Source organism: Paramormyrops kingsleyae, chromosome 14 (genome assembly GCF_048594095.1).
Source record: "Paramormyrops kingsleyae isolate MSU_618 chromosome 14, PKINGS_0.4, whole genome shotgun sequence".
Taxonomy (NCBI): Eukaryota; Metazoa; Chordata; class Actinopteri; order Osteoglossiformes; family Mormyridae; genus Paramormyrops; species Paramormyrops kingsleyae.
In genome coordinates this window covers 23,301,535-23,326,770 of record NC_132810.1, presented here as the reverse complement: position 1 = coordinate 23,326,770, position 25,236 = coordinate 23,301,535, and the positions used below count along the sequence as shown (strand labels likewise).

General features: G+C 45.0%; 1 protein-coding gene across 1 annotated transcript in view; it reads left to right on the top strand.

Moving 5' to 3' along the window:
• Positions 1-2,626: 2,626 nt before the first annotated feature.
• The window catches only part of LOC111858279 (cathepsin B-like), a 54,006-nt gene continuing 31,396 nt past the window's right edge, over positions 2,627-25,236 (top strand). The window contains exon 1 of the mRNA XM_072698859.1: positions 2,627-3,050. Coding sequence (XP_072554960.1) covers positions 2,929-3,050 — 122 coding nt within the window. The 5' untranslated portion in view covers positions 2,627-2,928. The remainder of the gene's footprint in view (positions 3,051-25,236) is intronic.

Here is a 25,236-nt window from a genome sequence, read left to right as displayed (position 1 = left end):
TAGAATCTGAGTATTGATTTCTTTGAAAACCCTAGGAACAACAGACCTCAAAACAAAAAACTGAAATACTTGAAATACGAAATTAAGTTTTTGGAGCTCATACGGTGTACAAATGTTGAAAAAGTAATTTAAAAATAAATATAAAATATGAAGAAATGAGTAATGTTAGCAGTTATGTACTGTTAACTGTTAACCTACCACAACATATAATTAAGGGCTGATTGATTGACCCCTAGTTTGGTTATTGTATATTTCTGAAAGTCAAAGAAGAATGTTGCACATTACTGATATCTTCAGAAATAATCCATAAATATTTTTTTAATTCTTTATTTTATTATGCTGTAGATCGATGGCAGTGTCTTACTGATGATGACTGACGAGCAGCTGAAAATGTATTTGCCATCCTATGGAGATTGACTTGCAGTGCTAGGCTTTTGTAGAAGAAAGGAGCATGACTATAGAGATAGAAGAACAAAGCTTTTTGACAGGCTAAAATCTAAATTGTCTAGACAAGAAAGATGACAGTGCAGAAGCTGTCTCAGGTCATAGCGCAGCAAAGTCCGGTAATGAAGTGAAATTGATCACAAAAAGGCCTATGATGTGATTTACTTAGATTTCCAGAAAGCCTTTGATGTTGTCCCCCACAAACGGCTCTTGTTAAAGCTTAAAGCTGCAGGAATTTTAGGAACTGTGGCAGCTTGGATCAAAAACTGGCTAACTGATAGGAAGCAGTGAGTAGTTATTAGAGGCACTATGTCACAGTGGGCCTCCGTTTATAGTGGGGTACCGCAGGGTTCAATTTTAGGACCACTATTGTTCCTAATTTACATTAATGATATTAACACGAATACATACAGTAAACTGGTTAAATTTGCAGACGACACTAAGGTGGGCGGGGTAGCAGATACTAATCTAGCAGCAGAGAGGCTCCAACGGGATCTGGATTTAATTAGCGAATGGGCTGATACTTGGCAGATGAAATTTAACACAGATAAATGTAAGGTAATCCATGCAGGGAGCAGAAATATACAGTACAGATATTTTATGGGTTCCACTGAAATAAAGGTAGCTGATTACGAGAAAGATCTCGGTATGTATGTTGATGCTTCCATGTCCCACTCTCGCCAATGTGGGGAAGCAATAAAAAAGGCGAACAGAATGTTGGGTTATATCTCTAGATGTGTGGAGTTTAAGTCAAGGGAGGTGATGTTACACTTATATAATTCCTTGGTAAGACCCCACCTAGAATACTGTGTGCAGGTTTGGTCACCATACCTCAAGAAGGACATTGCTGCCTTAGAAAAGGTGCAACGAAGAGCTACGAGAATGATTCCTGGTCTTAGAGGAATGTCTTACGAGGAGAGGTTAGCGGAACTGAATCTGTTCAGCCTTGAGCAAAGGAGACTAAGGGGGGATATGATTCAGGTCTATAAGATTCTAACGGGTCTGGATGCCGTTCAGCCAAATGACTATTTCAATATTAGTCTAAATACTAGAACTCGTGGCCATAAGTGGAAATTAGCGGGAGAACATTTTAAAACAAATTTGAGGAAGCACTTCTTTACACAGCGTGTAGTCAGAGTATGGAATAGTCTTCCTGCTATTGTAGTGGAAGCTAAAACCATGGGTTCCTTTAAATCAGAGCTAGATAAGATTTTAACAACTCTGAGCTATTAGCTAAGTTCTCCCCAAATGAGCTTGATGGGCCGAATGGCCTCCTCTCGTTTGTAAATTTCTTATGTTCTTATGTTCTTATGTAATGCAGAGAAGAGTGTTAGAAAAATAGAATTGGGCTGGATGCTATTTGATGCAGGAGAACAGTGTTTCAAACAAGTACATGCAAGAAAAGGAGGAGGTACACGGAAAGTCAATGTTGGAAAAGACTGGACCAAGAAGGAATTAACCCAACTGGCACTAGAGCTGTTTTTTCCAGGAGGTCAAAATTGTCAGGGAAATACATGTGATTTTCAGCTTGATCTCATGGATTACCGAGAACGGTCAATGGATACTGAAACAACAGTAGGACAACTCTATGCTGACACAAAGTTGCCTGTCATGAGATTCTACTTATCAACGCAAAAAAAAACACTCAGCTATCAAAGAACCAACCAGTGTAGCACCACTGGAGAGGCAGGAAGCTGTACAGGGCCATTTTTCTTCTGCTGACATTCCACCTGACCTGACCTCTGAATCTGTAGATGGATCTGAAGTGATTTTTTATGGGAAGCAGCCATGAAACTTTTAACTTGATGATACCATCATTCTCTTCATCCACTGAAGACATAGTGGTCACAAGTCTAGCTGAGGGCAGTTCTGGCTATGTGGCTGATATTACTGATGAAAACAATATAATCACATACTTGAGGGAGAACTGAATATGCCAAACAGTGCATTAAAGAAGACAACCATAGTTGTACACCGTGGCCAGGTATTTCTAGAACTTATCAAACATTTTTATGATGAAAGTCTTTTGAGGGCTGATGTTCAGACACAGCTGGTGCTCCCAGATGGAAGACAAGAGAGGGGACAAGATGAAGGGGGTGTTTTTAGAGACTCTCTGAATTTTGGGCAGAATTTTATGACCAGTGTACACTGGGCAATTCTTTCATGATTTCGCCATGATTTTGGAGAGCAACACTGGGAAAGTGTTGGCCGAATTATTGCATTTGGTTGGCAGAGGGAGAGATACTTGCCCATAAAAATTGCTCCTGTAGTTTTAGAACAAGCAGCTTTTGGAGGAGTGAGAAGTGATATCCTTAGCAACTTTCTAAAATATATCCCTGACTCAGAGCGCATGACCTTAGAAAGCTGCCTTTCAAATTTCAGTGATGCTGACCAAGACAGACAGCTGTTTAAGTTCATAGTTGCAGGAAAATACCTACAGTCTACAACTTCAAGAAAATTCTACAAGAACTGGCACATAAGAAGATGATTCAGGAACCTGCATACGTGATTGAACAATGGGCATCCATTCTCAGGCCCATCAGTAACGAGCTGGAGGACATGAATGTTGTCTATGAAAATCTGCATCCAACAACAAGAAAGATAATGTAAGTCCTCGCCTTTCCTTCCAGCATGAATGCTCAAGAGAAGGACATTCAACGATACGTATATACATATATCAGAGTCTAACCCCCAGCGCCTTTCTATGTTATTCAGATTCTGCACTGGGTCAGATTTATTTCTTGGAAAGACAATCACAATTGGGTTCACAAACCTCCAAGGATTTCAGAGGCGACCTGTAGCCCACACATGTGGTTGCTTCCTGGAGCTGTCAGTGCATTATGATAGCTATCCTGACTTTCGTTCTGAAATGAACAAAATTTTGGAGAGCAATGTGTGGGTAATGGACATTGCATAATCAGTAGCATGTGTCCTGTATCTGTATATTTACAGATGTTTATTGTTACATTTTTTAGAAATGTGTACTTCTGGTGATGTTGAAGAACTTTTGGTGACACTAGAAAACTTTGAGTACACATTTATCAATATTGTGTATGCTGCATTTCAGTTATATATACTTTGCAACTGTTAAAGACTCACAGTGTAATTTGATGTTGAGTTTATGATTGTGGCATTAGTGAAGAACATTTTGGTTGTGCACTGGAAAAGGAAAACTTGCCAGATACAGTAGCTGAAATATTCAGTGACGTGCTTTCTCTGTGTATATTTGCAGACCAGTTTTTCACAATTCCATGCTGTGTAGTGCTTGAGACGTAGTGTTCTGTTTGAAGTTTTTTCTTCTGTGATTTTTGAAAATTTGGTGATAAGTTTGACATATTTCAGATAACAAAATTACATAATATCTTACATACTGCTTCTGCATAATTAGAAGTGTAATTTTTATACAGTTTTCACAACTGTCTACTGTTAAATACTGTGTTCACCATGCAATTTTATGCTGAGTTTCTTAGTGACATTGGTGAGGAACATTTTGGTGATGTACTGGAAAAGCAAAACTTGCCAGATAGTTGAAATAATCTAGAAATCTTTTTCAGGTTCTAATTATTGTATGAGACCTTATTAATGGTCAACATTCATGCTGGTTTTTATGTTACTGTTGGCTATGGAATGACTTTGGAAATTAAAAAACAGTTTCTGAAAAACAATCAAGGATCTTACATTTTTTGGTAAATTTCTGTACCCGTTTTTGATTTATGAAGAGTGGCTGAGTAGTGAGCACTGTGGTCTTCCAGAGAAAGAGACTTCGGTTTGATTTCTGGGTGCTTCCTTTATGGAGTTTGCATGTTCTCCCCATGTTCTCCATGGTTTTCTCTAGGTGCTCCGGTTTCCTCCAACCGTCCATAGACATGCAGATGAATTATGTGAATTGATAACTATAAATTGGCTCTAGGTGTGCATGGGTGAGCATTTCAGCATAATGTCTTAATATGCTTTAGTAACAGTTTATTTGAGGGGGGACAAATACATAACAATAACTCAGTCAATTTGTACTGAAGTACAAATCATGAATGGATATAGATAGTTGTTACATGAGATAAAAGATGCATGGGGATTCATTAATGAACAAACATGAGATCAGTATTTCACTTGTGTTATTCATTACTTGTTCATTCAGTAGTTCCTTCAGAAGTTCACAAAGGTTTATAGAATTAACAGATACAGTAACAAATATAGTAAATGCTTAAGATAAAAGATGAATCGCGATTCATTAATGGAGAATTATCATGACATGAGAATGTAACTAAGACTTGGTTTGTGGTTAATACATAAGTAATAGTACAGTATAATACTACATTATTTGTTTCCTGTCAAGTAAAGTGTTATCTGTGCTTTTAATATTAGAAGATGACAAGAATAATCAGTGTCAAGCAACAACATTCCACTCATAAACATCAGTTAGTGTCCCTATCCAGGACAAGATTTGTTTACTATAGTATACACTACAGCAGAGAAACGTGCTGCAACGTGCTGTTATCCAAATACTCCGATGATATGCCATTCTTTATGCTCCTTTAGTTGATTTACTGAAATGTTACACAGCCCCCATAAAAGGTCATTTTATTGTGTGCTGCATTAATGTATTTTAAGATTGTAATTGTCACGTTGTACGGAAACCGTTTAGATTAGGAGTCAACCAATATCAGCGTGTGGCTCAGTGGGTTAAGCCGTGTGCCTGTAATCACAAGGTTACCGGTTCAAGCGCAGCCTCAGCACATCTGCGGATCCTTGAACAAGACCCTCAACCCTCAGCTCCCCTGGGTGCCGCTACAGGTGGCTGCCCTTTGCAGACAGCTTGCTCTACAAAGAGCAAGTTGAGGGAGGCATAAAAAGAATTTCCCCACAGGAATTAATAAATGTGTCAATTATATTATTATTATTATATGGGTATTTCAGTGCGATGATGTTTTTTTTTTTGGGGGGGGGTGGGGGTGGCTGATATTAGGCTAACAATACATTGTCAAACAAGAAAGACCAAAAACCCGACTGCTGGATATGGGAACTTTATTGGGGAGACCAACCAGAGGTAGGGAAATCAACACCCAAAATGTGGGAGGCTGGATTCCGGGGCAGAACAGGTGGGTAAACAGGATGGGATCGGGCAGAGCAGGACGAGGCATTGCAGGCAGGTTGGGCGAGGCAGGAACAGGCAAGGACAGACGAGGGACAGGGTCAGTACAATGCTTAGTAAGGCTCATCGACAGCACAATACTTTGCACTGTGTGTGTGGATGAGACCTTGTTTTATAGACTGGAGGACATGACGACACTGGTTGGGATGCTCCACTACTGCCCAGAGTGACATATTTTTTAAGAAGAAAAATAACAAATGAGTAACAACTGCTTAACTTTAAATATTTATTTAACATTAATAATGTACAAAAACAAATAATTTCACTCAAAATATTAATCACACTTTAACCAAGGGTATGCTGCATTTTAAAAGTAATAGAAAATAAAAACAAGAACAGTAATTGAACTCTTGTCATGACCCGCTCGCTCGATCCTCCTGTGCCGCGCCCCCGTCGTTAACCTCGTGAGGATTCCCCGTGTTTACCTGCTGTTTCAAGTTGTTTTCATTAGTTTTGTGTACTTAAGTCCACATTAGAGTATGTTTCCCTAGTTCTGTCATTGTATTGTTGTAGTGATTCTGTTCCGTGTGCCTCTTCGTTTCCCTATTAAATCCCTTTTTACCCCAGTCCTCATATCCTTTGCCTGCTTCCCTGTTCCGTGCCTATCAAGTCATAACAACTCATTTCATGATTCAATTTCTGACAAAAGTAACAAAGCAATTTCTTTCAAAATTGAGATTGTTTTGTGGTGATGTTATTCATCAAGGGAAATTGATGTAAGCAGGAGGAATTTAGAATTCTTACCTTTGGTTGTTGTCGAGGTTCACTATTGCAGGTTCACACTAATGAAGTGAGTGCTCCGCGTGGCTGTGCCTCAATCAATCACACCCACGTGCAGCCATTACTACAGTATATGGGTCATATAGTCTGATTAATCGGGCGACACCGATTGCCATAAAATCCTTCAAAATTGGCCAGTATTTTGTCCACCTCTAGTCTACATCACTACTGATTTGTAATATTCTTTGGTTTAACAGATTATTTTAAATATACACTGCCTCTTTTGATATAAAAAATTTATTTGGAGCCCTTATTTATTTATTCTGACTGAGTATAATTAGTAACCGTGATTTCTCTGTCTTTCGGCCAACTTTCTGGTCCACTTTTAAGATACCTTGACAGGCTGGCTATTCTCACTGTATTTTTTCACATAATGCTTGCTATGTCAGCAATTTGTCTTTACCACCAACTGTCCCTTAAAGTGCTGGAACTTTCATATACACAGAGATCACAGCTACTTCAGCGGTGATCTGCACCACTTTATGTTTCTCAACACATTCTAAATGAACAGGGAGAAGGAACAGATTTACTATTTTCAACTCTGCCCTCTCTGGCACTTTTGTGAAACCATGCAGCTACTGTTATTGGTCCTATTTAAATCTGTCATATTATATATCAGCTAAATGACCACACATAAGAAGCAATTTTGCTATTCAACGCTCTTGGCAGTTCAATCTTGACTTCAACATCCATCATCCAAACCTTGATGTACAGATTTTCTGGCCCTTCTGGCCTCATTTTACCTGAACTCTGAACCCTGCACCTCTGTGTCTCTGAACTCTCACAAAGTGAGCTATCAGCTGAACCTTATCCTCACACATTAAAGGTAACCCTTTTGTCTGTCTAAACTTATTTCTGATCATTCATTCAATTATTTCACTGTGTCTCTCCCACCATGTCTTCCAGTCTGCCCTTCTACTTCTCCCTGGTCTCCAGCACTTTTCCCTTTCCCATCACTCGTCCTCACTTTGATGGTAATGATGCTGTTTATATTGCCAGGACCCTGGTCTGTAAGGGAGATTGGACGCCTGCGACGGCCTCTATCACCTGCTCAGTGGATCAAGCTAATGTCAACCGAGTAAAAAAATTAGTCCAGAGGCCTTCTTGACCTCGGTGATCTTTTCCCCTTTTGCCTCTAACAAAGAAAGTCATTTTAAGCATATTGTGATCCTTTTGTTATTTTATTTTATTTGTAGTTTTTGTTGTCTTCTATACAGCTAATTTCTATATGCCTTACATATACAAGTATCATCAGCTATTTGTTGGTTGTTTCATGATGTATTAAGATTTGTTCTGGAGAGTAAACAAAATATGTTATTCCTGAATTAAAAAGATTAAAATATAGTTTTTGCCTAATGTACTTTATGAGAATAACTTGCTAATCTAATTTAACTTTATTTAATAGTATGAGGCCAAATTTTCCCTAAAATAAGAATGCATATTTCTGCTTCAAAATGTTTTTTGCAGTTTAAGTTAAACATGTTCGTCAGAGCATAGAATGCTGTGGCAAGACCTGAAATAATATTTCAGGCTCAAAACGTACAAGTTTGTCTTAATTATAGCAGTTACAGAACAACAATGTAATCCAAGACTAAGGGTAACTATGGGCAAATGTTAGACACTATTTGGATAGTGCTGGATAATTTCACTTTATAATAATATAATTGATACTTTATTGATCCCTGTGGAGAAATTTTCTTCTCACCTCCCCCAACAAGCTTGGCTGTGATGGGCAGCCACCTCATGTGGTGCCCAGGGAGCTGGGGGTTAAGGGCCTTGCTGAAGGACCCACAGACATGCTGAGGCTGGACTTGAACTGGAGACCTTGTAATTACAGGCACAGAGGCTTAACCTGCTGAACCACACTCTGAAATGTAACATAATGTAACATATGAAAAATAAATGCTATTCAAGAACTCTTTTTTGAAAAAACTTCAGTTTGAGTTCAGTTCCATTCCTGGAAGCATCCACAATTTATTCTTGTAGAGAACAGTCTACATAACATACAGACACCTGATAATAGTATAAACTGCGATTAATAAATCATTGTATTTTAATTGAATGGTTCGATAACCAATATCAAAGACGACACTTCATTGGTACAGCACATGCCCAATATACATGTAAAAAGCCTATGAAGTTTCTTTTCTAAATAATCAAGTAATCAGTGTATTGCAATAGAGAAAACTAGCTCAGAACAGCCTAGAAAGACAAGGATTCATCAAACATTTGACAGACGGTGTGTTTCAAAAATGTGATGAATTACACATATTACATGAATTACATTTAACAAAAATCTCATTGATCAGTGCAGAAGCTTTTAATTGTCAGTTTGCAATCCATTAATGATTAACACAAATTCTGATGTAAAGGTCAGTAATCTCATACACATCATCAGACATAACAAGACTGTTTGCGGCCATAAGCTCAACACAAAGATTAAACACATCTTCCTCACAAGGGTAGTCTTTATATGTACAGTCTTCCTGGCATATCTGTACTTCAGTTTGGCCCACAGACTGCAGAAAGTTCAGAGCTCCATACAAGTCAGGAACAGCATACAACAGTGTTGGCCGACCTCTGGGAGCACCTGGATTGTGGCTTGACCGTATCCGATGGTTGTTCCAGGCAGTTGCCACTTCATCAAGCTCTTCTTAGAAAATGTAAATTTTCAAATGATGGCACACTATGTGGACAAAAGGATTGGGACACACCTCTTAAGGAATTTAGGTGTTTCATTCAGACCCAATACTACAGGGGTATAAAATCAAGCACCTCTGCAGTTACTGAGTCAACAGAGCATTGGCAATTTTTACGCACTCAGTGACCTCATTCTGTCACTTTATGTGGTCTGCCACTTTGTGGCTGAGCTTCTGTTGTTCCTATATGTTTCCACTTGCAAAAATACTACTTCTACATCCTGTTCACCATGGAATATCTAGCAGGGAAGGAATTTCACAAACTGTGACGTATTGCAAAGTTGGCATCCTATGAAACTACCATGCTTGAGTTCCCTGACCTCTTCAGAATGACCCATTCTTTCACAAAAGTTTGTAAACCTGACTGCATGGTTTTAAACCTGAATTTAATGATTAAGAGGTATGTCCCAATTCTTTTGTCCATATAGAATATTTGACATATCTTCAATTTTTTGTACTGAGCACCAGGACCTAAGGAAACAAATTTAGTTTCTTTATGTTGCATAGTGTTACGATTCCCATTTGTTACGACCGGCTCAAAGCCGCAACAAATCAAATGGGGCAGACGCATAAGTAACATTGTGAGTTAAAAGGGTTTTAATGAAATAACAAAAGAAAGTAGAATATAACACAAGCACAACATAAAAGAAAAAGTTATGGCAGGCCATGGCATCCACGACTCAACCCAGGAAACCGCAGCCGGCAGCAGCTCCCGGCAGCCAAAGGTGCAGACCAGCCTCCAACAAGTGCAGCAACACAGAAAACAAAAGAAAAGGGGGAAAAAGTTAACAAACTGCAGGGTCTTTAAATGATTGCCCAGGTGCACAGGGCCCAGGTGCGCCTGGTCAATCAGATTAGACTCCGCCCACAATCACCTAAAACAATAACAAAACCCATAGACCACAGGCTAAGAAAGCCAGGGTCGTCACACCCCCCTCCATAAAAAAAAACAAAATCCCAAAGGGGAACTTTTGTTTCCTCAAATCACCTACTCACCCAATCACACAGGGGCACGAGACAAGGCATCAGCCATTACATTGTCAGATCCCCTAATGTGGTGGATACGTAAGCAATATGACTGCAGAAAAAGGGACCAACGGACCAACCTTTGATTAGGGCACGTCAGCGAGTTCAAAAATGTCAAGGGATTATGATCCGTGTAGACATCAATGGGGTAACCTGACCCCAAATACACCTGAAAAAAACCCAAAGCCCACACCAAAGCCAAAGCTTCCTTTTCGATGACGGAGTAGTTAAATTGATGCTTGTTAAATTTCCTAGAAAAATAACAAACAGGCTTACTCACCCCATGGTCATCCAACTGAAGCAGCACAGCCCCTGCACCCACCTGACTGGCGTCCACCTGTAGCTGGAACGGTTTGTCAAGCTGAGGAGCTGCCAGCACTGGTGCAGAGCACAATAAAGACTTTACATTATCAAATGCCTGCTGACAATCTAAACCCCAGGTGAATTTCCTACTGCCCTTTAACAAATTGGTCAGGGGGGCTACGACAGACGAAAAATTCCTACAAAAACCACGGTAGTATCCTACCAAACCGAGGAAGCGCATGAGCTCCCTCTTAGTTGACGGTGGTGGATACTGCTGCACAGCCAACACTTTAGCCTGTAAGGGTCTGACCTTACCCTGCCCCACTATCTTTCCCAAATAGGTGACAGTGGCTTTGGCGAACTCACACTTCGCTAAATTGACAGTCAGGTTCGCCGCAAGCAGACGCTCAAAAAACCCACGAACCCGATACAGATGCGACTCCCAAGTGTCACTATAAACCACAACATCGTCCAGATACACAGCACAACCATCCAAGTCACCAACAACCAAATTCATTAGCCGTTGAAACGTGGCCGGAGCATTTCGCAAGCCAAAGGGCATCACTTTATACGAATACAGACCGGAGGGCGTAATAAAAGTAGCAATTTCCCTCGCCCGTTCCGTCAAAGGCACCTGCCAATAACCCTTTAAAAGGTCAAACTTGCTCACAAATTTAGCAGATCCCACAAGGTCAACACAATCGTCCACCCGAGGCAACGGAAAAGCATCAGGCTTAGTCACCGCGTTGACCTTGCGAAAATCCGTACAAAACCGTAGGGTGTCATCGGGCTTCGGTACCAGGACGCAAGGGGACGCCCAGCTAGAGGAGGATGGTTCCGCAATATCATTCCTCAGCATATAGTCAACCTCCGCATCCAAGAACTCCCTCTTAATCAAAGGCACCCGATAAAAACGCTGCTTAATAGGACTTGCATCCCCCACATCGATGTCATGTTCTAATAAGTGCGTTTGAGTCGGCGTGTCACCAAAAATAGCTGGAAACTCATTAATAAGTGCTATGAGCTCCACACGTGCCTGGGGAGATAAGTGAACCAGAGTGCTTTCCAAATTTTTCAAAGCCTCAGAGTTCTTAAATCGCCCCAACATAAACACCTCTTCAGATAACACAGTCTCCTCGGAGACAACAGTATCAAATGTAGGCAACACACTAGCCAAACACACAGATTTAGCCTCACCCGGCTCACACTCAGCAAGCTTTGACTCACGAGCAAAATAAGGCTTGAGAAGGTTAACATGGCAAAGCTGTGTAGGTTTGCGTCGGAGTGGTGTTCTTATCAAATAGTTCACCTCTGACACTTTCTGTAAGACAGTAAACGGACCAGAAAACTTGGCCTGAAAAGGAGAAGACACCAGTGGCAAAAGGGCCAACACCTGATCACCCGGAGCGAATTGGCGGCGTTCCGCTCTGCGATCATATAGCCGTTTCATTCTAGTCTGTGACCTCTCCAAATTCTCCTTCGCCAAAGTCACAGCATTATACAAACGGTGTTTAAATCCGTTCACATAATCAATAACATTAACAGGTGCGGCAGCCTGCTGCACATCATCCCGCATAACCGCCAGCGGGCCACGGACCTTATGTCCAAACACCAGGTCATTGGGACTGAACCCTGTACTCTCCTGTGTCACCTCCCTAGCCGCCAGTAATAACCAAGGTAAACCCTCCTCCCAGTCTCGACCTAATTGCACACAGTAGGAACGGAGCAAAGACTTCAAAGTTTGATGGAAACGCTCTAATGCCCCCTGGCTCTGTGCATGATATGCTGATGACTGGATATGCTGTACGCGCATGTGTCCTAAAACCTGGGAAAACAACTTAGACGTAAAATTAGACCCCTGATCACTTTGAATAATACGGGGAATACCAAAGGTTGACACAAACTGAGAAATTGCTTTGACCAGAGATCGAGTGGTTATGGTGCGCAAAGGATACGCGGCAGGATACCGCGTAGCCTGACACATCACAGTCAAGAGGTACTTCGCCCCAGCTTTAGATGGGGGCAAAGGACCTACACAGTCAACAAGCAGATACTCAAAAGGTTCATGAATCGCAGCGATGGGATGCAACGGCGCAGGTTTAACAGCTTGATTTGGTTTACCTACAAGTTGACACGTGTGACAAGATTTAATATATGCAGACACGTCTCTCTTTACACATGGCCAAAAAAAATACCGGAGGACACGATCATACGTTTTTCTCACCCCCATATGTCCAGATCGGTCATGAGAAACTTCCAAAACCAAATCACGATACTTTTTAGGTACTACTACCTGAAAAACAGGAGTCACCGGCTCAATAGAAGGAACCCACTTTCTCCAAAGTACGTCGTCCTGGAGAAAGTAGCCAGCCCCCAAACTTCCAGCCTCACCCGGCAGAACAGCACCCTCCAACAAAGACTTCAAAGACGGATCAGCCTGCTGTTCTGCAACAAAATCTGCACGAGAAACAGACAATGGCACATCAGACAATGAAACAGGCTCAGACTGAACCGTTTGATAAACACACCTAGCCATTCCACGCGTCACGGCGCACCCAGGAAACACCCCCAAAAAATCACGACCTGGCGCCGATGTCTGAACGGGTAAAGAATTGGAAAAAACCACAGGCAGAGAGGCAGCAGTAGCAACCACACGTCCACCGGCTAAATCATTACCCAAAATCATGTCCACACCAGTCACAGGCAAAGCTGGCCGTACTCCAACACACACATCACCGTTCACCAAATCGGTAACCAGATGTATTTTATGTAAAGGCACAGACAACACGGACATGTCTATTCCCCGCACCAGTATGGAATCTCCAGTGGCAGTATCCCCGGAGAAAGGCAGCACACCGGCCCGGACGAAAGAATAAACAGCACCAGTATCACGCAAGATCTTCACCGGCACCTGACTTACCGAACCTGGAAGAGACACAAAACCAGTGGTAACAAAAGGCACATAGGACCTCTCCGAGACCCCCAAATCGCAACCCTGAGCCGGAAGCGAAACAACTACAGCGGGTTTCACGACAGAATGGTTAGACCTAAACTTAAGGACAGGGCAATCAGACTTCCAATGACCACATTTGTGGCAGAAATTACAACACAGAGCCTGATCACCCACATCCCGCCTTTTACCATCTTTCACAGACCTGAAACCTGAATGACAAACGCCAACAGAATCAAAAGCCCCCTCTGGGACGTGAGCCGGGCGTAAACGACCCCACTCAACGCGATGTGTAAGCACGAACTCGTCCGCCAACGCCGCAGCAGCAGAGACAGACTTCACCTGCTGCTCGGAGACATATGTAGCTACCCGCAGGGGAACAGAATTTTTAAACTGCTCCAAGACAATTAAATCAGACAAATCCTCAAAATTAGCTACATCACAGGCCGTACACCAACGAGTAAAGGCATTAACCAAATCCCGTGAGTATTCCAAATATGATTGCTTGTCATCCTTCCTACCATGTCTGAAGCGCTGACGATAAGCCTCCGGAACCAACTCGTACGCTTGCAGCACAGCAGACTTTACTTTGGCATAACTCACGCTGTCAGTTGCCGACAAAGCCGAATATGCCTCTTGCGCCTTACCGGTCAAAACGCATTGCAGCATAACCGTGCGATCGGTATCAGGCCATTCTCTAGAATCCGCAACACGCTCAAAAAGCGAAAAAAACGTATCAGGATCTCTCTCATTGAACTTAGGAATGAGACGCAAACTGCCAACCAGATCAAAAGCACCAGACCTGGAAATAATAGACTCCTCATGTATACCAGCGCCAGAGCTCCACCTACCCTCCTTACCGAGAACCAACTTCTCGCGTTCAAAATCAACTTTCTGTTGCTCCAATTTCAATCGCTCCACCGCCAACTGCCTCTCATTCCTCTGCTTCTCAAGCTCCAGCTGCAACAGTAACAACTCCCTGCGTTGTTCAAACGACAAACCTTCCTCAGAGGAAAGAACCGGCACCGCCAAACCAGCTTCCTCCGAAACCTTCCCATCCATTCCAACAGGCAGGATCTCCAACTCAACCAAGTTCGCCCTCAAAATAGTTTTAATACTTTGTTTAAAACGTTTATCACCAATTTCAATCCGATAATGAGCTGCCACCTTAAGCAACTGATCTTTAGTAAACAAATCCAACAAATCCTCAGAAGGGGATTCAAAAAACTCATCCACCTGAGCCATAACACACAACCCACACAGACCACAACACCCCTGGAGACAAGAAGAACACGCTGACCGCAAATAGCTGAGCGTCACTCCCCCTAACTACCCAACCAAACTAACTAAACTCACCCCTAGTCTTCATGTGGCGTTCCAGCGGGTACTTACGCACTAGAAACCGATGGCCCGAACAGGCAACTGTAAAACAGCGACCCACTCGCAACCAGGGACATGCCCCCGAGACAAAAATGCTCTAACCAGTCAGCCACAACACTAGCAAAACAACAAACACGACGCACCCAAAACGGGCCACGCCGCTATACCTGACCAGGGAGTGACCAAAGAGCCAACAAACAACAAAGCAGCGTGTTCACTTCCCCCCACGAACAAACAAACAAACAAAACCCAAACAAACAAAGCCACAATGCGCCCCCCCACGCCAAACAACCAACAACCAGAAAAACGCGAATGGACGAGCCCCCACATTTGTTACGACCGGCTCAAAGCCGCAACAAATCAAATGGGGCAGACGCATAAGTAACATTGTGAGTTAAAAGGGTTTTAATGAAATAACAAAAGAAAGTAGAATATAACACAAGCACAACATAAAAGAAAAAGTTATGGCAGGCCATGGCATCCACGACTCAACCCAGGAAACCGCAGCCGGCAGCAGCTCCCGGCAGCCAAAGGTGCAGACCAGCCTCCAACAAGTGCAGCAACACAGAAAACAAAAGAAAAGGGGGAAAAAGTTAACAAACTGCAGGGTCTTTAAATGATTGCCCAGGTGCACAGGGCCCAGGTGCGCCTGGTCAATCAGATTAGACTCCGCCCACAATCACCTAAAACAATAACAAAACCCATAGACCACAGGCTAAGAAAGCCAGGGTCGTCACACAGTCTAGGGTTGGGGATCGCCACAAAGGTAGAGGAGGTGGAGAGGGGAAGACGGGACAAGCAGGGAACGGGAAAGGGGAACACAAGGAAACAAAGGGAACTTTTTTTGTATTTTTTTATATTTATTCACAGACACGGTCACAAACACGAAGTGCAACAAACTTCGGGAGTGACCGACCCCAAAATTACAACCAAAACAGCTAACGAACATGTCCCAAACTAAGCTAACTCTGAAGGTAATGAAAACAAGAGGAAACAAAATGACAAAGACTAAGTGTAACTCCCTAACCAAAACAATAGTAAATACCATCCATCCATCCATCCATCATCTGCCGCTTGTCCGGGGTTCGGGTCGTGGGGGTAGCAGCTTCAGTAGAGGCACCCAGACCTCCCTCTCCCCAGCTAACCCCACCAGCTCCTCGGGGGGGACACCGAGGCGTTCCCAGGCCAGCCGAGAGATATAATCCCTCCAGCGAGTCCTGGGCCTGCCCCGGGGCCTCCTCCCTGTAGGACATGCACGGAAAACCTCTCCGGGTAGCCGCCCAGGAGGCATCCGCACCAGATGTCCAAACCACCTCAACTGGCTCCTTTCGACGTGAAGAAGCAGCGGTTCTACTCTGAGGCCCTCCCGGATATCCGAACTTCTCACCCTATCCCTAAGGGAGAGCTTGTATTCGCGATCTCGTTCTTTCGGTCATTACCCATAGCTCATGACCATAGGTGAGGGTAGGGACAAAGATGGACCAATAGATCGAGAGCTTGGCTTTTTGGCTCAGTTCTTTCTTAGCCACGACGGACCGGATAAGCGCCTGCAGAACTGCAGACGCCGCTCCGATCCGTCTATCCAGCTCCCGATCTCGCCTACCCTCACTCGTGAACAAGACCCCGAGATACTTAAACTCCTCCACTTGAGGCAGTACGTCTTCCCCGACCCGAAGAGGGCAAACCACCCGTTTCCGGCTGAGAACCGTGGTGTGGTGCAGTGCGGGGTGTGATGAGGTCTTTTAGGTAGGATGGAGCCAGATCATTTTTGGCTTTGTATGCGAGCATCAGTGTTTTGAATCTGATGCGGGCAGCCACAGGAAGCCAGTGTAGGGAGCGCAGCAAAGGAGTGGTGTGGGTGAACTTGGGAAGGTTGAAAACAAGTCGAGCAGCTGCATTCTGAATCAGTTGGAGGGGACGAATGACGCTCAGTGGTAAACCCGCTAGGAGCGAGTTGCAGTAGTCAAGGCGGGAGATGACGAGGGACTGAACGAGTATCTGGGTAGCCTGTGTGGAAAGAAATGGACGTATCCTTCTGATATTAAACAGGAGAAACCGACAAGAGCGGGAAACGTTGGCGATATGAGAGGAAAAGGATAGACGATTGTCCATGGTAACCCCAAGGTTGCGAGCAGAAACCGAAGGACGGATCAGGGAGTTGTCGAGGGAGATCGCAAGGTCCAGGAGGGGGGATGAGTCAGCAGGGATGTACAGCAGTTCCGTTTTACTAGGGTTGAGTTTCAGTTGGTGAGCGGTCATCCAAGATGAGATATCAGCTAGACATGCAGATATCTTAGTGGAGACATGAGTGTCTGAAGGAGGGAACGGGAGGATGAGTTGAGTGTCATCTGCATAGCAGTGGTATGAGAAGCCATGAGAGGATATGACCTCACCAAGAGATTTGGTATAGAGGGAGAACAGGAGTGGGCCAAGAACTGAGCCCTGAGGGACGCCAGTGAAGAGACTACGTGGGGTAGATGTGAGTCCTTTCCATGTCACTCTGTATGATCGGCCTTCGAGGTAGGATGCAAGCCATTGCCAAGCCAAACCACCAATGCCAAGACTCCTAAGGATGGATAGGAGAGTCTTGTGGTTAACCGTGTCAAATGCTGCTGATAGGTCAAGAAGGATGAGGACAGATGACAGCTTAGCTGACCTAGCAGCATGCAGCTTCTCAGTTACTGCTAAGAGGGCAGTCTCTGTGGAGTGAGCTGCTTTGAAGCCAGACTGATTAGGATCCTGGAGGTTGTTCTGAGAGAGGTAAAGAGAGAGCTGGTTGTAGACTGTGCGTTCGAGGATTTTTGAAAGGAAGGAAAGAAGAGATACTGGTCGGTAGTTGCAAGTGTCCGAGGGATTTAGAGTGGGTTTTTTCAAGATGGGAATGACCCTGGCTATTTTGAATGCTGTTGGTACATGACCGGAAGTTATGGAGCCATTAATGATAGTGGTGATGAAGGGGAGAAGGTCCAGAGAGATTGTCTGGAGCAATGTGGAAGGGATTGGATCCAGTGGGCAGGTGGTAGGGTTGGAAGATTAGATGACTTTCATGATCTCATCAACTGTAAGACTGGTAAACTGGGTCAGTAAGGGGGAAGGGAAATCCTGGGTGTGTAGTGTAGTGGATGGGGAGGGAGAGAATGTCTGGCAGATTTCGCCAATCCTTTCGTAAAAGAAGGTGGCAAAGTCTTCAGCAGTCAAGCAGGATGGAGCAGGAGGAGTTGGAGGGTTGAGTAGTGATGAAAAGATATTATGGAGTTTACGGGGATCATGTGAGGATAGCTCAAGTTTTTCCTTATAAAAGGCAGTTTTAGCTGCAGTCACATCCGAAGAGAATTTGGATAGAAGAGTTCGGTAGGAAGACAGATCTGCAAGTTTAGATTTCTTCCATGACCTCTCTGCTACCCGCAATTCCCTTCGGTTGCTGCGCAATGCAGCTGAAAGCCAAGAAGCAGGGCGATTTTTCTTGGGGTTAAGAGACAGTGGGCAGAGGTGAGAGCAAGGGAGGAAAAGGAGTTAAGGTCAGGAAGATAGGACAGGGTGCAGGAAGCAACAGATGAAGGGCAGACAGAGTGGAGGTTTGGTCTAGTGGGTGAGAAATGTTGAAAGCCAGGATTGGGTAAGACAGGAAGGGTGATGGTAAAGGATACTAAGTGGTGATCAGAAATGTGAAGAGGAGTAATGGTGATGTCGGTGGCTGGAGAGGGGCGGCTGAAAACCAGGTCGAGAACATTACCTCCTTTGTGTGTTGGAGAGCAGTTGTTGGATGTCAGAGAAAAGGAATAGAGAAAAGGGAGGAGACCAGAAGAAAGGAGCTTGTCATGGGGGAGATTGAAGTCACCAAGGAGAATGAGAGAGGAGCTGTCAGTGGGGAAGAGACTGAGGAGAGTATCCAGCTCCTCTAGAAAGTGGCCTAGGGGGCCAGGAGGGCGGTAGACAACAATGATAAGAATATTGAATGGAGAGGAAACTGCAACTCCATGGAATTCAAAGGATGAAATGTTGAGCTGGGGGAGAGAGAGGGGTGTGAAGCACCAGTTCCGAGGTAGTAACAGACCTGTGCCACCGCCCCTGCCAGTCTGGCGTGGAGAGTGAGAGAAAGCATAAGCAGAGGAGAGAGCAGCTGGTGTAGCCAAGTTCTCTGGGGATATCCAGGTCTCAGTTAGAGCCAGAAAGTCAAAAGAATGGTGGGAAGCAAAGGCGGAAATGAAATCAGCCTTCTTTACAGCAGACTGGCAATTCCAGAGACCGCCCAACACCCGACGTTGGGACTGGGATGACAGGGGAGGGTAGATAAGATTACTGGATGTGCGGCGCCTGGATGTTGGATGGGATCTTCTAGATCTAAGAGATAGGTGGTCTGTGTGTCTGTGGCAGACTCACCTTCAATATAACTCAGTTAGCCCCACCCCTAATTTACACCTTCAGCGAGACCGAAACTACACTTGATTGGCTACCTGAAACTACTGATTAACAGAAACTAGCAGACACTACAACAGTTTCAACTGAGTCCAAGACAGAAAGTAAACAAAGACAGAGTCCTACCTTACTAGCAGAGAAGAAATCCAAATCAGAGCTTGAAGCACACTGAGTACTGAGCTGGACTCACCTTCAATATAACTCAGTTAGCCCCACCCCTAATTTACACCTTCAGCGAGACCGAAACTACACTTGATTGGCTACCTGAAACTACTGATTAACAGAAACTAGCAGACACTACAACAGTTTCAACTGAGTCCAAGACAGAAAGTAAACAAAGACAGAGTCCTACCTTACTAGCAGAGAAGAAATCCAAATCAGAGCCAAATCAGCTTCACGGCCCCCCTCACCTCTGGTGTCCACCATCGGGTACGGGGGTTACCGCTACGACAGGCACTGACCACCCTGCAGCCACAGCTCCGTATGGCCGCTTCCACAATGGAGGTCCGGAACAGTGTCCATTCAGACTCAATGTCCCCTACCTCCCCCGGCATGCAGTCGGAATTCTGCCGGGGGCACAAGTTAAAGCTCCAGCGAACAGGAGCCTCTGCCAGACGTTCCCAGCAGACCCTCACTATGCGCTTGGGCCTACCAGGTCTGACCGGCTTCCTCCCCCGTCACCTGAGCCAACTCATCACCAGGTGGTGATCAGTTGACAGCTCTGCCCCTCTCTTTACCTGAGTGTCCAAGACGGAGGGCCGCAGATCAGTTGATACGATTATAAAATCGATCATCGACCTGTAGCCCCGAGCATGTTCATACCATGTCCACTTATGGACACCCTTATGCTCGAACAAACCATGCATTGCACAGAAGTCCAATAACAGAACACCACTCGGATTCAGATCAGGGAGGCCGTTCCTCCCAATCACCCCCTTCCAGGTCACACTGTCATTGCCCACGTGAGCGTTGAAGTCCCCCAGCAAAACGATGGAATCCCCCCGCGGCACGCCAAATAGCATACCGCTAAGGGAATCCAAGAAGGCCGGGTACTCCGAACTGACATTCGGCGCATAAGCGCAGATGACAGTCAGAGACCTATCCCCGACCCGAAGGCGCAGGGCAAGGTTATTATCGTCAACGAAAACGAACGAAATAACGAAAACTAGAATTGAAAAAACATTTTCGTTAACTGAAATAAATAAAAACGACAATTAAAAGAAAAAACGATAACTAACTATAACTGTATTGTGCGTTGACAAAACTAACTAAAACGTACTGAAATTATAGATGAAACGTCCTTCATTTTCGTCTTTGTCAATTTATTTATGTCGATTTATTTCGCTCTAGCAGTTTTACGTGAGCTGGCAGCACCGTATGGCACCTCTCTGTCCGTCACTTCTTGTTTACAGTCGGCTTTTGCTCACCGCGTTACCTGGAAAAATGGCGACGACAAAAGTTGGGAGACGGCGGCAGAGTCCTATCTGGAATTTCTTTGACTATGACAGCGAGACAGTTAAGAGCAGGTGCATTGTAGAAACAGGTGACAAAATCTGAAAGTCCTCTTGAGAAGCTCGCATAAGACGGCTAATCGCAAGTACCTTGACCAAGTAGCCTCTCTGATTAGCTCCCCCGAAAAAGAAGCAACACCCCGGCCAGGTAGCACCGGGAAGGAGGAGACAACCATAATGAACTGCTTTCACCGATGACCAAACAGCTGCTGGTTAGTAAATACGCAGGAACACCACAAGACTTCATTTCCTTTTTGTTTATAATATTGGACGTATGGTTAACATAGAAAAGCAAAGCACATCAGCATCAAGCCCCCGGGGAAGACCCAGGACACGCTGGAGAGACTATATGTCTCGGCTGGGCTGGGAACGCCTCGGGATTTCCCCAGAGGAGCTGGAGGAAGTGGCCGGAGAGAGGGAAGTCTGGGTTTCCATGCTGAGACAATCCTGTTGTGCAATGGTTTTTGAGTTTGTTAATGTTTTTCTCAGATTGAGCTCCCTGAGACTCCTGGCTGTCAAGAAATGTGACGTGTGCCTCGTGAATGGGTTTATATTCTTATGTTCATGTGTGTCTTTAGTCTGTTGGCTATTTTGATTTGTACCAGGCACACTACCTGTATCCAACATCAGAAGCAGTATCACACACATTTTGCACATAAGCTGCTTTCTTGTACAGTGTTGGTTGTTGTGGATGGTTGGTTGTTCAAAAGTAACTGAATACACTTTTTGAAATGGTTTCCTTTGTTGAGTTTTATTACACAATACTTACTGATCTTTTTGAATCCTGCACCTGACAAATAACTCAAAGTATGAAAAAATGAAAACTAATACTAAAACTAATAAAAACTAAACTAAAACTAAGCATTTAGAAAAAATTAAAACTAATTAAAACTAACTAAATTAGAGGGAAAAAAGGTCAAAACTAAATAAAACTAAACTATAATGAAAAATCCAAAACTATTATAACCTTGGCGCAGGGAAACAGCCCTCTCGTTCACCGGGGTAAACTCCGGTGTTAATGCACCGAGCTGTGGGGCCACCAATAGCCCCACCCCAGCCCGGCGTCGCTCACCCGCCGCAACTCCAGAGTAAAAGAGCGTCCAGCCCCTCTCCAGGAGATTGGTTCCAGAACCCAAGCTATGCGTTGAGGTGAGCCCGACTATATCTAGTCGATACCTCTCAACCTCACGCACAAGCTCAGGCTCCTTCCCCACCAGAGAGGTGACATTCCATGTCCCGAAAGCCAGTTTTGTCAGCCGGGGATCGGACCGCCAGGGCCTCCCTTGGCCGCCACTCGATCCACAATGCACCGAATCCCTGACATTCCCCTTGTGGGTGGTGGGCCCACCTGGGGACAGTTCCGTATGCCTCTTTCGGGCTGTGCCCGGCCGGGCCCCACGGGCCAAGGCCCGGCCACCAGGCGCTCGCCAACGGGCCCCTCCCCCAGGCCTGGCTCCAGGGTGGGGCCCCGGTGACCCTAGTCCGGGCGAGGGAAACGGGACTTTAGTTTTTAACTTTTTCATGGGGTTCTTTTGGATTGCTCTTTGTCTGGCCCCTCCCCTGGGACCTTTTTGCCTTGGGAGACCCTACCAGGGGCTATTGCCCCCGACAACCTAGCCCCCAGGTTCACGGAGGCACGCAAACCCCTCCACCACGATAAGGTGGCAATCCAAGGAGGAGACAGTGCCTCCTAAATACCACATTCGCAAAAACAAAAAGGCAGTCACTCCGTACACACCTAACAGACATGTACAGAAAACACACAGGCCGAAACACGGTATCCAAAAAGGGCGAGGCAAAGAGAGTAGTCAGGAGCTAAGCAAGAGTTCAAACCAGAAGACAAACAACCCGAAGGCAAAGGTACAGTATCAATAGGGCAAAGCAGAAAGTCAGAAACCGGGAAACCAAAACAGTCATACACAGAAGTCAATCAGAAACAGCAAACCAACACAGTGATAGCGAAAGACAAAGCTTGAGCAAGAGCTCGAGCTAGATGTGACCAGAAGGCTTTATCTGGAACACAGGGCCAGGGTCAGAGGGCGGAAGGGACGTGGCGGAAACTGGGAGGAGGCGATTGGCGAGTGGAGCTTGGGGCAGAAGACTGAGGTGTCCTGTAGACATATCCAAACACTTACGGCACATAACACCCCCCCCACACAAGAGTGAACCCACAGGGTTCCCCAAATCAAACCTCACCCCAAATCAAACCTCACATAATAAACAACAGAAAACATAGAGAACCAAAAGAAAAGAGACAGACCACGTCAAAACCAAAGGAGTTAGGATCTTGAGAGGGCGTCGGCTACTAGATTGCTGGCACCTTTCTTATGTCTGATTTCTAAATTGAAAGCTTGTACAATCAGTGCCCAACGCATGAGGCGCTGGTTCGTGTTACACATGCGGGACAGGAAAACTAAAGGATTATGATCGGTGTATACGACCACCGGATTAGCACAATCTCCCACATAAACCTCAAAATGTTGTAAGGCCAAGAGAAGAGCTAGGGCCTCCTTTTCAATTGTGCTATATGCTAGCTGGTGTTTCACAAACTTTTTTGAAAAGTAACATACAGGATGGTCCAAACCGTGATTGTCTTCTTGGAGGAGAACCGCACCGGCACCTAAACCGCTAGCATCCACCTCCAGTTTGAATGGCCGAGTGAAATCTGGAGCAACTAGGACAGGGGAGCTTCTGAGCAACATCTTAACGGAGTCAAATGCAGCTTGACATGCTGGGGACCATACAAACGGCACGCCCTTTCGAAGCAACTGGGTCAGAGGAATTACAACATCAGAGAAATTACGACAGAAACATCGATAATATCCGGCCATCCCCAAGAACTGTTTTAACTCACGTGGTGTTTGCGGGACGGGGAATGAAGTGATAGCCTGGACCTTTATGTCCAGGGGCTTAACTACTCCTGCCCGACCAATTTTCCTAAATAACTTACGGCCGCCTGTCCGAACTCACATTTCTCCAAGTTGAGGACGAGCGAAGCGGTCTGCAAACGGATAAAAACTTGTTCTAACGAACATATGTGCTGCTCCCAGGAATCCGAATAGATGACAACGTCTTCTAGATAGGTTTCACAATTTCTAACATCACCGAGAACCCGATGCATCAGCCTCTGAAAAGTTGCCGGGGCATTATGTAAACCGAAAGACATCACTGTATACTGGAGGAACTCGTCAGGGGTGGCAAAAGCAGAGATCTCAGAGGCACGGGGAGATAGCGGAACTTGCCAGTATCCCTTCAACAGGTCTAACTTAGTCACGTATTTAGCAGAGCCAATACGATCCACACAGTCCTCCATACGCGGCAGCGGGTAAGCATCTGGTTTGGTTATGGCGTTAACTTTTTGATAATCCGTACAAAAACTAAACATTCCGTCAGGCCTGGGAACTAGTAGGCAAGGCGAACACCAGGGACTGCTACTAGGGACCGCGAGACCTGTGTCTAACAGATAAGCGGTTTTGCGAGCTAGTTGAGACCGTTTTCTGAGAGACAATGTTTTCCGGATACCGAGGTGACCCGAACACAGGTGATCATGAGCTAAGGACAACACATATTCATGGTACAATCTCGGGACTACCACCTGGAACACCATAGCCCACTCAAAAGGCGAGTCTGGTGGGGACCACTGTCGCATTAGGTCCCGATCGCGGAAGAAGTACGCTGTGGGATGCTCCTTCACGTCAGGCTTGTCCATAGCAGAGGCACAACAAGTTTCCAAGGAAGGGTCCTCTTTCTGAGCCGAGATCAGTGCATCCCTAGTGGAGGGAACTTCAGGGGAGGTAACAGAGTTATCGGGAACCGGGGTCACAGACTCAATTTTCAAAGGTTTGTCTAACACTGGCACGGACATGAACGTGTCCTCGAGGTCAATATCAGCGAGCTGGCACCGCTGTGCCCGCGTAAGCACACAAGCAGGAAACACTTGGGGCAAATCCAACGCAACATCGCTATCAGATATCACAGGGTCCGGAACCACTTCGGGTAAGGGAACAATTCTCTTTCCCGCTATATCATTTCAAAGGATAAATGTAATACCCGGGACAGGTAACTGGGACTGGACAGCAACCCGCACATATCCCGAGAAATCGGGAGTACACAAATAAACGGTGTGCAGGGGAACTCCAGCCACACATAAATCAATTCCCTGTACCAACACGTCCGTACCACAGTACGTCTCGTTACACAGGGGAATAACCCCTTCCACCAAGAAGGACTGAGCGGTTCTCGTATCCCACAGGATAGTCACAGGGTGTCACACATCAGTCTCACTGAGCGAAACCGAACCAGAGAACACAAAGGGCTGGAAGGCAGGCTCCACTTCCTGAGATAGGGGTGAAGCACTGTCTATACAAGCTACAACTTGCACCTTTCGAGGTACGCCACGAGCATCCTTTTGTTTAACCCCTTGGGGCCGGCAATCCCGCCGGCGGGATCTGACAGAAATTTCGCAAAACCGTTTAAATAACTCCGCGAGTTTTTGTCATATACACATTTTAAAAATACTCTCAGAAACCTTGGACGGTCTACTTTTCAAATATATATAGGTAGAAACTAAATATATTT